The sequence below is a fragment of the Hyperoodon ampullatus genome, assembly GCF_949752795.1.
Source record: "Hyperoodon ampullatus genome assembly, chromosome: 11".
Classification (NCBI taxonomy): domain Eukaryota; kingdom Metazoa; phylum Chordata; class Mammalia; order Artiodactyla; family Ziphiidae; genus Hyperoodon; species Hyperoodon ampullatus.
Genome location: NC_136924.1, coordinates 52316568 through 52332544, shown reverse-complemented (window position 1 = coordinate 52332544; position 15977 = coordinate 52316568). Strand labels below are relative to the sequence as shown.

At 35.8% G+C, this 15977-nt stretch overlaps 1 protein-coding gene across 1 annotated transcript in view; it reads right to left on the bottom strand.

Annotated features, from left to right (window-relative positions):
• ARID2 (AT-rich interaction domain 2) overlaps positions 1-15754 on the bottom strand; it is a gene marked incomplete at its 5' end in the record, with an annotated part of 162312 nt that extends 146558 nt beyond the window's left edge. Inside the window, 3 exons of the mRNA XM_079715821.1 lie at positions 14286-14383; positions 15455-15548; positions 15663-15754. Of these exons, the coding sequence (XP_079571947.1) occupies positions 14286-14383; positions 15455-15548; positions 15663-15754 (284 nt within the window). The remainder of the gene's footprint in view (positions 1-14285; positions 14384-15454; positions 15549-15662) is intronic.
• Positions 15755-15977: the final 223 nt, after the last annotated feature.

Genomic DNA, 15977 nt, shown 5'->3' with positions numbered 1-15977 from the left:
AAAATGAGCTATACTATAGAAACTGTACTGCAGCAAACAAGTCTTTTGTAAAAAGATTTATTAAAAGATTTTTAAATAAAAAGCCACAATCCCACAACTACCCCAACCATTTTCATATTTTGCTAATATTCCCTTCAGATGCTCTCTTCACACACTTTTTTAATAAAGATGAAACCATGTGGAGTTTGAGGAAAACAATACAGCACGCCTTTTTTAGAGCCAGATAGCCCAGGTTCGAATACTAGCTCCTAAAATTACTAACTGTGTGACCTTGGACAAGATTCTTAACTCCTTTGTCCTGTTTTCTCTTCTTTAACATCAGGATAATAGTAACAGTACCTATGTGATTGGGAGGTATGAAGAAGAAATGAGTTATTATAATCATTTGGTACAGTGCTTGGCACATGGCAAATTTAATAAACAGCTAAGAAAAAACAAAATTCTGCTTTTTAAAAACTTAAGATGACGTCATAAACCAAAAGTACATTATTATCTAAAGTATCATAGAAAGATTCTTTTAAAGATCTCTAGGATACTTTACACTGACTATTTTAAAAATAAATCTCCCTACCATTCCTTTGTCTAGATATTTTACAATGTATAATAGAATCCATCTATTGCTTCATACTTCCAGTAGAGGTCTCCATCTAAAAAATAATGTATCAGACTGAAAACTTTAAATTAGTATTCCTGTTATTTAAAAAAAACATAGGGGCCAGCTTTATCAAATATGCAAATTTAACTTTTTCCAAGAAAAACATTTAAAAATAAGGAATATCTGAAGAAAAAGTGACTTTTCCCAGTGATTGTTATATTTTGCGTGGGTTCTCCAATAATACTCACCTCTCTTATAAACATAATCCTCTGGACAGGAAAGGGAAAGAGAAAAGACTGTTGGATACAAATGATAAATCATGTGCTTATTTTTTTTTTTTTTTTTTTTTTTACTGTACGTGGGCCTCTCACCGTTGTGGCCTCTCCCCTTGCAGAGCACAGGCTCCGGATGAGCAGGCCCAGCGGCCATGGCTCACGGGCCCAGCCGCTCCACGGCATGCGGGATCCTCCCGGACCGGGGCACGAACCCACGTCCCCCGCATCGGCAGGCGGACTCCCAACCACTGCGCCACCAGGGAAGCCCCTCATGTGCTTATTTATCACCGCTTCTGGCCAACAATTTAATACCTATGCCTCAGAAATGGTATAAGTCAGTAAAGTCATCTTAAAGTAAAAGTAAAGGTCATGTTTTGTAGTAGCAAAGAAATCTCAACAATTTTCTACATTTATTCCTTTTAAATCACAACAGAGTAGCTAGAGTAATAAAGACAGCTCTGAATTGGCTTCTACATTCCCCCTCCTATCATTCAGTAATAGTGACCTAAGGCAAGTCAATTATCCTTATGCAGGCCCACCAGAAAAAAATATCCTTATTTCTAGCCTACCAAAAAGCCTGGGGCTAGACCACCTTCTTAAAAGCCCTTCTAGTTAAGAATGATGATGCTATGAATTGATAATTTCAGTAGTCATATCCAACTGTTGCTAAGTACATACTTCCTGCTCCTATCTTTAGGAATCTAAGTTTTCAGGCTCCATAAGCTATATTACTAGGCCTCTATAAAACATCAAATTTGCATATAATATTTAATGTCTACCGCAACTTAGCTCCTGAAATGTGTAAGACTTAAATGTGTAAGGTAAATATCTGTAAGATTTGGTATGACCAAAAACTGACCAAGAAATTACCAAGCAATTTGCTTAAAGCTAATAAATAGTGCTGCATGTGTGCACACGTACACACGCATCCACTTAAACTAACCCCCATAGTTTATAAACAGGGGGATAAAGAAGGAGGAATGTTCTAAGCAACTCTCAGAATTAGCAATACTTTAATATCCAAATTATATCTAATTCTGAGGATCAAATATACAATGTAAAAACAAAACACATTTGATTTATTGATAATGGATTTGAATGGATAGACCCAAACATTTAAGATTTCTGGTTGTAACTAAAGCATGAATTTGCTTTTCATCTCCACAGGGTAGATAACCTATAAAGATGACTTTTAAATAAAGACAATTACTTCTCACCTTGAGAAGATAAAAATCAAACAACTATCAAATCGTAGTTTATCCTAGTCTTAATAACATAAAAATCAAGCAATGAATTAAAAACAAAAACAAAATTATTGCCTTGTTTTTGTATAACCAGTGATGCAATGGCCAGCAAAGAATGAAACTGAAGAGTTCTTAATGGATAGATAGACAAAGGTAATTTTCCTCCAAAGTTATCATTTAGCATTTTAGCTGATTTTTATTTATATACTAAATTCCTAGAAGATGAGAAATATTCACATTCAAGCATAAGCTGCAAAATAAGATTTAAAATTTTTAATAATCAGTATTAGTTCCTCTCTTGAACACTGATAATAATCACAGATTTTAAAAAATTAAAGTCAAACACTAGTAGATAAACATGAAGGATATCACTAAATCTGACTTAAGTCTAACAGTATTATTCATTCCATAGACAGATATAGAATACTATGTTAATAGAACATACAGAGCTAAGACTGCATCAAGAGCACACAGTAGGCAGTGTCCTACTCAATGAGGAAATGACAGAAACATCCAACTAAGGTCAGCATCAAGGCAAGGAAAAGATGCCCTCGTCTCCCCAACTATTTCAGAGTGGCCAATACAATCAGACAAAAGAAAATGATTAAAGGCATAAAATTTAGAAAAGAAGTAAAGTGATCCCCATTTGCAGATGACATACTAGTACGTCTAAAAAAATTTTTTAATCAATGATAAAATACAAGTGGCAAAACAATTAAGGCGCCAGATTACAATATAAAAAATCAGTAGCTTTCATATAAATGATAACTAATTAGAAGATATAATGGAAGAGAAAACCAAATTTACAATAGCAAGAAAAATGATAATATACTTAAGAATAAATTTAAGAAATGTCAAAAACCTGTAAAAGGAAAACTTTAGACTCTTGAATGACACAAAAAGATTGAATAGAAGACTTACATTTTTCTTGGCTAGGTAAACTCAGTATCATCATGTCCATTCTCCTAAGGTAATTGTTTTTAATTTAATGCGATCCCCATTTAAAAAAAAAAAAGAAAGAAAAAACTTTTTTCTGAAACTAGAACAAATTAATGCTAAAGTTCATATGGAAAAAAACCCATAAACAAATACCCAAGAAAACCTTGTAAAAAAAGAACTATGAGATGGGAATGGCACTACCGAATATTAAAACATGCTATATAAAGCCACAATAATTACAATATAGTGACATACCATTTCTTAACCCCTCAGATCGATAAAACTTCAAAAGCTTGACAAACACATGGTAAGGCTATGGGAAACAGGTACCTTCATATACTGCTGATGGGAATGCAAAATAGTTCTCTCCTACTTGGAGAGAATCCGGTGGGAATTGGGCAGAATTTAATCACATACATATGCCTTTATTCTTTGATTATTGCATCAACCCCCACTTTAGTAATTTACTCTGAAGATACATCTCCAAAAATTTGAAAATAGGTTTGCATAAGCCTACTAGATTTGCAGATTATTCATGTGACATTATTTGTTATTGTAAAATACTGGAAAAAACCTAAGTCATTATGTAGGAGACTGGATAAATAAAGTAGGATATATCCCCACTATGCAATACTATGCAGCTGTTTAAAAAAAAGGAATTTTATGAACTTATTTAGAGTGATAGGCAAGATATTGGGCTGGCCAAAAAGTTCGTTCAGGTTTTTCCGTAACATCGTATAAAAACCCGCACAAATATTTTGGCCAACCCAATATATTAAATGAAAGAAAGCAAAATAAAAAAAATAGTGTGCATTCTTAATGCTAAGATGGGGAACTAAAAATGCATGTATATATCTCCTTATTTTTACAAAACAAAACAAAAACAAAAAAACATGAAGGATAACCAGCAACTACTGGTTACCAAAAGAGCATGGGTAGGAATGGGGCAGAAGTGACAGGGAAGAAAAGAGGGTAGAGGGTAAACTCCAAGCATATCTTTGCTTAAATTTTGATTTTAGAATCTTAAGGGTTTTATATATTCATAAATAAAATTAAAGGAACAAAAAAAGGGGAAAACACAAAGTTGAATACAAATGGAGAAAATGTGAAATTCACTGCTTTAAGTGAATAACAATACCCAGAAAAATAGAATCCAGTCACTGTGAACCTTTTTTAACACAATTATTTACATATATAAAGTCAGTCTGAACACAAAAAGAAATGCAAACAAATGTGTAACTCTACTTGGCGGGTTTGTTGTTTGTAGTGGTATGGGTATAACAATTCTGAAACTATTCTCTATGTGTTACAAAACTAACAAGATAAGTAAATTCACTGGTGTTAGGAATTAGGGTTCTCAATGCAGTTAAAGGGAGATACATGGAATGGAAGAAGGCAAGAAAAAAACGTGTGTGGATTGTAATTAGAGATATCAGTATTACCTTATGATTTGCAAAATGTGTATATTCATATTTAAAATAAGTAAACTTCCTAGCTCTGTCCTCTGAAAGGGCCCAGAAGAAAAGATAACCCAATAACAATGGGTACATCTACCACCCCGATTTGGTTTCTATATACCATTACACACTAAAAGGAACCAGGACTTCTTGCAGAAATAGCTGCTGCTACAGCAGGGAAAGCAAAACACAAGTTGACTCTAGAAGATCTTATTTTGTCAGAAGGCAAGAAAGAGCTCAAAAATAATAGTAACTTGATAAAAATACACAGAAGGCAGCTTGAAAGGGCTCCTCCTGGCCAAACTGAAGCAGCAAAATGCATAACTGTAATAGATTTTAATCCATTGTATAATATAAAAATCTAATAAATAAAAAATAAAAATATTTTCCATATCATAGATTGCCAATTAATAAGATGTAGAAGAAATGATAAAATTAGAAAATAAACATCATACAGCCATCATAATAACTGACTGAGGCAAGAATCATCAATGGATATTAAAACCACTGGGTAAAAGTTTGATGGTAAGCAAGATATTTACAGTCTCAAAGTATGTCTCCACGGGTCACTTGCTAATTACAAAACAGAAAATGGAAACTTTACAGTGGAGAAACCAGGTGGACACCACCTTAACCAAAGTTAATGTCAGCAATAATGGGACAAAGTGACATCACATACCTCCTGCCAAAAATGCTTAACCTAAATCTAATCCTGAAAAAAACCTCAGAAAAATTCAAATTTTATAGCACAGTTGACCCATACTCTTCTAAAATGGTAGTATCACAAAAGACTAAAGAACTACAGATAACTAAACGGGATACAAGATCACAGATTAGGGATGGTTGGGTATGACAGCTATAAGAATCTTTGGGGCAACTGGTAAAATTTGAATAAGATCTGTATATAATTCAGGTAATATGATTATATTCATGTTAAGTTTTCTGAATTTGATTATTTTACTATTGTTACATAAGAGAATGTTTTTATTCTTAAGTAATATACACTTACATTTAGGAGGAAAGGGCCTCATAACTGTAATGACAGCAAATGATTAAACAACAGTAATAATAACAATTATAATAATGGGTATATATGGTATATATGTATACACACCATCACATATAAAAAGGAAAACACAAAGCAAATGTGGTAAAATAACAATTGGTCAATATAAATGAAGTGTAAACAAGAATTCACATACAGAACGCGAAAAAAAGATTTAACAATTCTGGACTTCCCTGGTGGCACAGTGGTTAAGAATACACCTGCCAATGCAGGGGACACGGGTTCAAGCCCTGGCCCGGAAAGATCCCACATGCCTCGGAGCAACTAAGCCCGTGCCCCACAACTACTGAGCCTGTGCTCTAGAGCCTGCGAGCCACAACTACTGAGCCCACGTGCCGCAACTACTGAAGCCCACGTGCCTAGAGCCCGTGCTCCGCAACAAGAGAAGCCACAACAATGAGAAGCCCACGCACTGCAACGAGGAATAGCCCCCGCTCACTGCAACTAGAGAAAGCCCATGCAAAGCAATGAAGACCCAATGCAGCCAAAAATCAATCAATCAATAAATAAAATTTTAAAAAGATTTAACAATTCTGAAAAAAGAAAACATAGGAAGGAAAAAAAATGATAGGTTTATCATTTCTCTCTCAACCAGATTTTTTACTACTAAATTAATACATCGCAATGTGGGGCTACCTGGAAAAAACTACTCAAAAATTCAGAATTTGACTTTTTAATGGCGTAAACTAAAAAGATTATACCAAACCACTTAAGCACTCTTGACCTATTACTTGTGAGTGCACTTGGAGGTACAGCCTGCTTAGGTACTAAATACTGTTTATGAAGTACTAAGTGGTCTGATCTGTGCTCAAGTACATTGAAAATTCACTTAACCTATGAACCATTATGGAAAGTGTGATCAACTTGGGCATTATTACTGACACATTTAAATTCAACCCCACCTCTAAAGTACAACAGGTTAGGGCCCTAACTATGGTCTCTTCTTTGTCTTATTTTAATGGAAGAATGTTCCTACTGACCTCATATATGTTTATATTAACATTTTATTTATTTAAAATAACCAGTGGGCTAGGAGAGGAGCAAAAACAAATTTCATTTGAAAACACGTCACCATGAAAGATGTGTATATTATAATTATATAATAAACATCATCTCTGTGCACAGAGCAGCTGACCACTGAACACTATAAGTAAGAATTTACCAAGTACAACAGTTAAGAACTCAGAAAGAAAGAATTAAAGATACTTGCCATGTATCCCATTAAGATGTATATTCAAATAATACATTCTTGTACAACTTTATTCAAATCCTACTTCATAAAAAGCAATGCTTTGGCTTGGTCCCATTACACAGTAATGAAAAAACTCATTTACTGAAAGAAGCAAAAGATAAACATACTAGGGCATGGAATATACCTCAAGATATTTAACAACTGTGGATAATGGAGGGTTATGTATAAAACAAAGCTGTGTGAAATGTAAAGCAGGTCTATCACCAGGGAAAAGAATGGAAAGGCAAAGGGGAGAAAGTGTGGTTTGAAAATATATAAAATAAACCTTACCAAGTGGCAATTATGGCTGACACTTAAGATTGAAAGTTGGATAATAACCTACGGCCTTTTTTGTTTTTTTTCAGTAGCCCGTATGCTCCAGAAGAAAAGTGTCTGAGTGGTGTAAAGAAATTCTTTTTTAAGTGTTATTTTTTCTGAGATTAAATAACATCAATTACTTCTGAAATCTGAAATGATAAAAATAAAATCTCACATATGAAAAGTTTGAAACATGAAGCTAAAGCGCATTAAACAAAACAAGCTATTGTTAGTATTGTTATTTTTAAAGGAATTTATACAATATAAATTAACTCCCCTAAGCAGTACTGAGATAGACCAACAAAATCCTCACAAAGAGAAAAAGCGGTCAGTAAATTCAATAAAATAAATGGCATTCCATTTGGGGAAAATATTATAAAGTCTTATTTAAAAACAAAACCTAGATATTAAGAAATTTTATTTTTAATTGATTTTTTAAAATCCAAATTACTATACAAATACAGTTAGGATAAGCTCAAACTGGTAGTTCATTTACCCCCTTTTTTCCCCTTAATTTAAGTGGAGCCCTTGTTATCTTCTCTAGAGCCCAGAAACAAAGTAGGGTGTGTCCAGGCTCTGCTTAGAGATGACAGGTGCAGCTGGAGCAGGTGCCCCTAGACCAGATGTCACCTAGAGGTTTTGCTCTGGATACAGCCCTGGCCAACATGTTGGTGCCAAGTTAAACCAGTTATCTCAGTAACTCAATTGGTTTAATTCCAACACTTAGATCAGCTGTTCTCAAACTTCAGTGTACTTAAGAATCACCTGGGGCACACTTTAAAAAAATACAGTGTTTTAGACCATTTAGTCATAAAACCACTGATCAATCTTAGCACCACTAAAACAGGACAACTAAACATTATATGCCTCATAATCTGATGAAAAGCACAGCATTACCTATTAAAGTACACCTAAAATACTAAACTTGAATTTTTTCAATCTTTAAATCTAATAGTTTTTAGGAAATAGATACAGGGGATAGAGGAACAAGTTAACTGACACTAGAAGGAAGCAGTCAACCAAATCTAGAATTTAGGGCATTCTAAAGGACAACTGACCCCACTACTTCAATAAATCAGTGGCATGATAGGAAAAGGGAGCTGTTAAGAGACTAATGGGATAAAAGAGCCAAAACGAGATTCAGCCCCACTATAAAATTCTCTTGCAGTAAGATGGGGTGGACCTGCAAACACTAATTTAGATATTAATGGAAATACGAATCTATCATTTGGGGACAATAATTCATAATGCAGTATCTATTCCTACATATCACCAAGAGATTCCAGTTCCAGCCATAGATCACTGCAATATACTTAGTCACAAGGGTATATATCTTGTAGAAACGAATTTAACTTTGAATTCACAGCATAATGAATACTCAAAAAGTATCCAAGCACAAGTGATATTTTTTAATGTTTGAAACAAAAAGTTATATGTTAGACTCTATTTTAATAACACAATTCTTGGAAAGCACAATAAAATTCATAGAAAATCTGAATGCTGCTGAGAGTGACAATTTGCTCTAAACCATCTCTTTATTCCAGGTCCCCCAAAAGTTTTACATCCTAAGTGAATCCATTAATAACCTTTATGATAGGTAACCAATACTAGTATCAATCACCATATATACATTTTTGTGTACTTCTGAATAAAAAGAATCAACCTGCCTATTTCCTGAGCTCTACTATGGATAACTGAACTAACCATATTATTTACATTTATTTTAAATTCAAAAGCCAATACTTTTGCTTTTCGTAACAATTATGCTTACAATTTCAAAACATAAAATATTTGATGACAATCTCTAATTCTAACATCTCTATTTTTATCTCCAGTAAGTTTGGTCCTTAAAACAAGATCTACTTCTAAACAGCTGTCCCTAAAATCAAAATTCATGATTATGACCTATGTTTTTAAAATGGTAGAACTGAAGCAAATACAGATTTTAGCATGACTACCATATTTCCACAAAAGTAATTACTATTCTTCAAAACAATGTGACCAATGATTTGGCTACCTTTCTCTTCCTGGCAATGAACACAAGATAATTTTAATGTCCCCTATTCGAACAACTATTTAAGTATTACCAATATAATTCTGCACTTCAATTGATAAAGATAAGCAAATAACAGCACCATAAAAATCATTTAAATCTGTATATATATCTATATAAATATACATAATTACCTCTCATTTCTCATTTTCCATACTTAAAATTTTTCTTCCTTTACCCTCATTTCTTCTAGCTCAGGGTTTTCCTAACTGTGCTCCACAGAACTTAGTAGATGTTCTGCAAACATTCCCCTGCGATGTATGGTAGTGTTTGGGAACCATCATTTACCATAGGTGGAGGGAGGGAGGTAATAAATAGTGTTTCTCCAAATTGCCTTGAGATCCACAACTCACATTAACAAAATACAGTCTCTACTTCAATGAAGTAACACAAATTTATCGTTATTACTCAAATTCATTTAGCCTTTTTTCAGGGAAACATATTGACATTGCAGGAAAACAAGTGCTTCATACAGCACAAATTGGGAATCTCCACTCTGATCCTGAATACCCAAGAGTGTGGTGACAATGGTGGTGCCAGATGAAAGCAGTAGAAAGAGATCCACCCCCCATATGTCCTCTACTTCCTAATTCAAACAAACCCTACATTTACTAGCAAACTTGAGGAGGGACTGTACAACTCTGGAAAATGCCCAATAAGCAGCCTTCCCCCAAATAATAATGAAAAAAGCTCTAAATACTTTACCTAAAAACATGCAGTATTGAGTACTTACTCACTGACTAATGCACCTAAATTCCAGTGAATTAAAATGTTAGTTTTTCCTTTCTTTTCCAACTTCCAATATCATTTCATTCCAGATTATAAAATATTCACAGACGTGATATACTTCTCTATCAGTCATAGTGGATTTCACACACAAACAACTGAAAACACTAAATCAACAACAGAGAAGAGGTAGGATTATAAGAGTGCTCCTCTTTAGATGCAGACAATTTTAGTTGACAGCTAAGGCAGAAAATTTAAATGCAAAAAAGCATATAAACATTTCTGGGAGTTACAGTTAAGTTCTTAGTTTGTGTCCTCAGTGAAAACTATCCACCCTGGAAAGAGTTAGATTTATTTCTACTTGAGGGCAAATTTAAGCTATTTCAAACATGGTTTCTAAGACACAACACTAACCTAGCTGAGGTCTCATAAGTCTTTCAACTTTTTCTACTTTCCACTCCTCCTTTCAACAAGTTTGTACACCCTCTAAACTGTAACAGAATATGAGAAGATATCAAAATCAGGTTTGTTCAAAATGAAAGGTTACAGTTCACAAAATTAATTTTTAAATGCATGTATGAATAATTTATTTAGATACAATTTTTCTTCCAGTCTACGTATTACTTTTATTTTCCTTCCTTAAATAAGGAGAGCAATCTCCATTTATCAATTCTGTTGATACACAAACTCAATGTATTACTTTATTTTCTTATTTATTACAATTTTGAAGCATTCTTTCATTTAACCTCAAGTGATTCATAAAAGGCTTTCTATTAAAAAAAGTGATCTACATGGTAGACACTAACCACCCAGCACACAAGTGTATTCATTCTATTTACCTGATAAATATAAACTTTAATTGGTATAATTTAGGGCAGGGCTTCATCCACCAAGGGGGGAAAAAATAAATAAATTCACAATGAAAGTGAAAATTCACTATAGCGGGTACAATTCTACAATTAAGTTTCTGACTATTCCAAAGGTAGGTACATGTAAAAAAATCATTTTATAAGAAAATCAGTAACATACAGTGTTGTACAACAAATTTTTTTAAGTCCAAGGTATTTCACCTCTTTTTCAAAAAATCAAGTTTTATAATGGAAACATCAACTTAACCTTGACTATAGCTGTACTACTGGCATCAGTAAGCTAAAACAAAATTCTTCAACTAAGTATTTGAAATATTTACCTAAATCTTCATACCAAGGCTTCAAATTCTTAACAAAAAGTAAGAGCAGTAAATTGTCCCCCAATCTTAGCACCAAAACAAAATGAAAATATAAAATTAACTGAGTAAATATGGAACACACTGGGTATAAATACACTCAGGCATAAATTTAACCATAAGTAATTTCCAATTATATTTTAATTTCTTAAAATCACTTTGACTAACAAAGTGAATTCATAATAGACTGATTAAATATTACTGAACACATATCAAGAATACAACTTTTTTGTCCAATTAACAAATGCCCCTAAAGCCATTTAGATACTTTTGCACTTTAATTTCTTCATCTACAAAATGTGGGAAATTATTAACTTATCCTTTTATACTTATAAAGATATTCTAATAATGAACATCTGTGGAATATATTGTGATGTACATGCCAAGAACGGAACTAAGTGAAAACAAAATACATAGACATAATAGATGAGTAATATCCAAGCTTTAAATATAGTACTTTTACACATTATCAGTAGGCACTTTTATTTTTAAAAATTAACTGCCAATGTTAAAACAAATAATCAATTGCATTTTCAATTTTAGACTTTGAGAAATTTTTGTAGACAATCTACAACTGAATAAGTGTATGTTTGACACAATCAAGCTAACTTTTGGCAGACCACTAAACTCAAGTCTCTATATTTGATGTCTATATCTGTTAGAGTGGCCAGCATATTAGTTTGCTCTTCTTTATTTAAATGTCTGCAGTATCATGAAAATATATCATAAAATAGCAGGCTAACAACTACCCATCTAACTACAGAGGAATGTCAGCAAATTTTAAACTTCTAAACAACAACACATGTAATGACAGTCTTACAGTAAGTCAAATGAAACAGCAGTTCATATTAAAAAAAAAAAATTAGTCCACCTGTGATTTATAAAACACACTGCATTATCTACTCAGCAGAAACCATGATACTCAATTTGACATATCAAAGAAGGAACTTACAAAGTCACTTGATTACTGTTGGTTACTATGAAGAGGCACTCTTATGGTTAAGTAACAGAATTACTGTGAAAGCTTGGCATCTTGTCTGCCAGTTAAGATTTTTCAGAGGAAGGTGTAAAACCCATCATAATACATGTCCTCTTACTGTGCAATATTACACCACTATGGAAAAAAATCTTCCAAGGTTGGTAGTACCCAATTTTTAACCAGCATATTTCTTTTGTATTTCTTTACAAGCCATGCAAATCTTCACATGGTTTTATTTTCCAAAACAAATACTTCAACTTTTTTCCTAGTAGCCTAGCTACAACCCTACAAAAACAAACCTGGAGAGTGACATATGGAGGAAAAACAAGTTTAGCTAAGGACATAGTTCAAAATGTAGCTTCTAATAAGAGCATAAAACTCAAACTGACCCAAGAACAATACAGAGTTGTGAACAATCTTGAAACTACATAGTTAAAAACAGTATCATCAATGGATGATAGATCCAAAGATAGAAATCACAACTGGAAAAACAATATTTATGTAACTTATAATAAACTGGGAGTCTAGCCATTTGATTATGCTAAAGCTCTGTTAGTATGAATGTAAACTCTTCAGAAAAACACACATCCCATGAAACATATATATCATACAGTACCTTCTGGATATTAAAATCAATCAATCAATCATCCAATAAATATCAGGCATAACTTAGCATGTATTTTAAACGGTCTAAAATCCAAATGGTTCAAACTGGTTACCAGAAAACCAGGACATGTATTAACAGTACTCCTCTCAATATTATAAATGAAAATGAGCAAATAAGTTTCACATAAATAATAAATTTTCTACTTCTCACCACATTACTAAATCAACAATTTTGAAAGTTAATTTTGTTTTACTTTGTTTTTTGTTTCAGTCTTTTATTTTAAAATGCACTCTGACACATGCCATCACACCCTCACAAGAGATAACAACTAACCATATTTAATATTTTCTAGACTTCTGTGTAACTCAGTAACTACTCACAAAGTTCTGCAAACTCTTCAGCTCCAAGCCTGAAGTCAATCTAAGATAGCCAACAGAAAGTACACCTGTGCAATTACTGCATTTCCTATTCCAGAATGCTGAACATAACACAGAATATGTACATCTGGATATTGCATTTGGAGCAATGATAAATGCCAAACTCAAATTATGCAGAAGCCACATTACCTAAAAGGCCATCCTATAACATCATTATTAAAAAGCAATAAATATGAAGAGCATTATTTTAGTTTTAAATAACAAACACCAACTAAAGAGACTTTATGGGTAAGTAAAATAAATATTAAAAATAAAAGATGACCTCATAATAAATTACAATATAAAAATATTCCTAGGAGAAAAACTGAGAAAAAATTAAGGCTGAATCACAAAATATATTATCTAAACTGTATCACATGCCAACTAAATAAGAAATTTACTTTGTCAAATAAATAGTCAAAAAAGAAGGGGAAGAATTAAAGAAAATCCAAATCAAAGTATTCCATTTTGTAGTATCCCTAATTTTCCTAAATAGATAATAATCCTTTTAAAGGTTTTTAAGTCATTCAAAAATTCCCCCCCAAAAATATATATATATATAATATATATATATATATATATATATATTATATATATATATTATATATATATTTTAAAAACAATCCTGGTCACTTAAGGCACCAACATGCTATGCTATGCAGAAATATTCTACTGAAAAACTACTCAGTGACACGGTTCCACACAGAGGTTTCATTTTTTTTAAAAATCTTAAAGTCAGAATTTTAAAAGGCAAAGGAGTTTCCAAAACAAAGAAAAAAATTTCCCAAGGGATACAAAGTTTCATTAACTATCTTAACTCTTACTAAGCATCACCCTTCTGCCCCTCTGTGGATATCAAACAATCAATAACAATGTCACCAAAGAATGTTTACCAAGATGGGGGTGGGGTGTCACCTGTAATGATTCTGTATGAAAAATGTAAACAATCCTAAAATAGGTGAGGAAAACTTTCACCTTATTATAATCTCACTTTACGGATAATGTTTCTCAGACTGAAATTAACAGAAGTTTAGACTGTTTGGTGTGCAAGGTTTGTTTCTTGTTTGGGGATTTTTTTTTTTCTTTTTGCTAAAACAAATCTCCCCATAAGCCCCTTATTCCCAAACACTGTTGGAAAAGTCACTACTACTCACCGCAAGTAATACTGTTTTAAAGCAAAGGCAGCGTTAGAACAACTTCTGGGAAAGTTGAACTCTTCAACAATTTCTCCCCACTGATTCTTCTCAGAAACCTGTTAAAAACACAGTCACACTTGACTGAACGTGCACAATTCAAGAAAACTCTAACCTAACTCTGAAATAAATACCCATTCTACAGAGATCTGCAGATACCTCAGGCATCAGTGGGTGATTCGGCTCGATCCGTAAGAGTAACTAAGCAAGGGCTGCTTGAATCACCGTGTTTTCACCCGAGAGCCCAGTATTTAAGAGCACTTGTTTTGTTTGGGGGGCGGGGGGGGTTGGTGGGTTTGTTTTGTTTTTGAAGCCCGGACAATAACCAATCGCAAGTCCCTCTGTCGCCCCCTTTTAAATCTCAACGCGGTCCGTTTACACTAAAAAAAAAAAAAAAAAAAGTTCAAAAGGATCAATACTGTTCCGGAGAGCGACGTCCGCAGGTTCTGGGGGGGCCGGGGCCGGGGCCGATTCCGATCCCTCTCCCAGATCTATCCATCTCCATAGGCCCTTCTTTGAGGCCTACAGCTTCTGCCTAGCCTTGAAGCCTAAGATGGCTATTTGGAGACAGGTCCTGGTTTCTTTTGTTAGCTGTATAAACCGAGAGCGAAGGGGCCGAGGCTGTGCCCCCAGCTGCCGGGATCATTTCGCAGCCGATTATCGATGTTAAACCTGCCCGCGCTAATTTTGAGTTGCACGAAAACTGCTCTCAGAGTCTGTGTCTCTCTGTGTCTCCGCCTGTGCTAGAGCGGCAGCGGCGGCAGAGCTGACTCGCGAGCGAGCGGGCGGGCGCGGGCGCGGGGCGGGCGCGGGGCTCGGGCGGACGCCCCGCACGCCCGCACTCCCCGCCGCGGCGCTCAGACCCCGCCGGGCCGGCCGGGCACCGGGCAGGGCGCGAGCCGGCGCCGGGCCGCCCGCCCGCCGAGCCCCGCGCCCGCCGCGCGCACGCGAGCCACCAGGCCAAAAACAGCCCCGCCGCCGTCCGCCTCCGTGCCACCGGCTGGGAGCGAAAAGAACGCCTCTGGCCCCCGCGGGCCACCCCCCCGGCCCCGAGCGCCCACTCCGGGGTCAAAGGAGACTTTTTGGAGGAGACGAGTGAGAGGGAAATACAAATTAAAACTTCCACTCACCTTCGCGAATCCGCCTAAAGTAGTGACTCTGGTGTAGAGACCGTGAAGATCCAGCTCCTTCCCACCCACCGCAGGGATTTTTTTAAAAGGCGACCTGCGGGAGAGAGAAAGCCCCGCACTTGTCAGCCGGGACCCCGCGGCGGCCCGGGCGGGAGAGCCCCGTTCGCCCCGGCTCGCCCCGGCGCTGCCCCCCCGGTTCTGCTCTCACCCTCTGCTGTGGTGGAACTGCCGCAGCTCGTCCAGGAAAGCGAGTCCCTTTCTCCGCTCGTCCGGAGGCGCCTTCCCCGTCGAGTTTGCCATTATTTTTTCGAAGGAGGTTTTAAAAAAACCCAGATCGGTGTTTTAAAAGCGCCCCCCGCTCCCTGCGCTTCCTACCAGAGCCCGGAGCCCATTCCTCGGCCGGCGGCGGCGGGGCTCAGTCATGGGCCGGCGGTGGCGGCGGCGGCGGCGGCGGCGGCGGCGGCGGCGGCGGCGGCGGCGGCGCAGGGAGGGAGGGAGGGAGGGGGAGGAGGAGGAGGAGGAG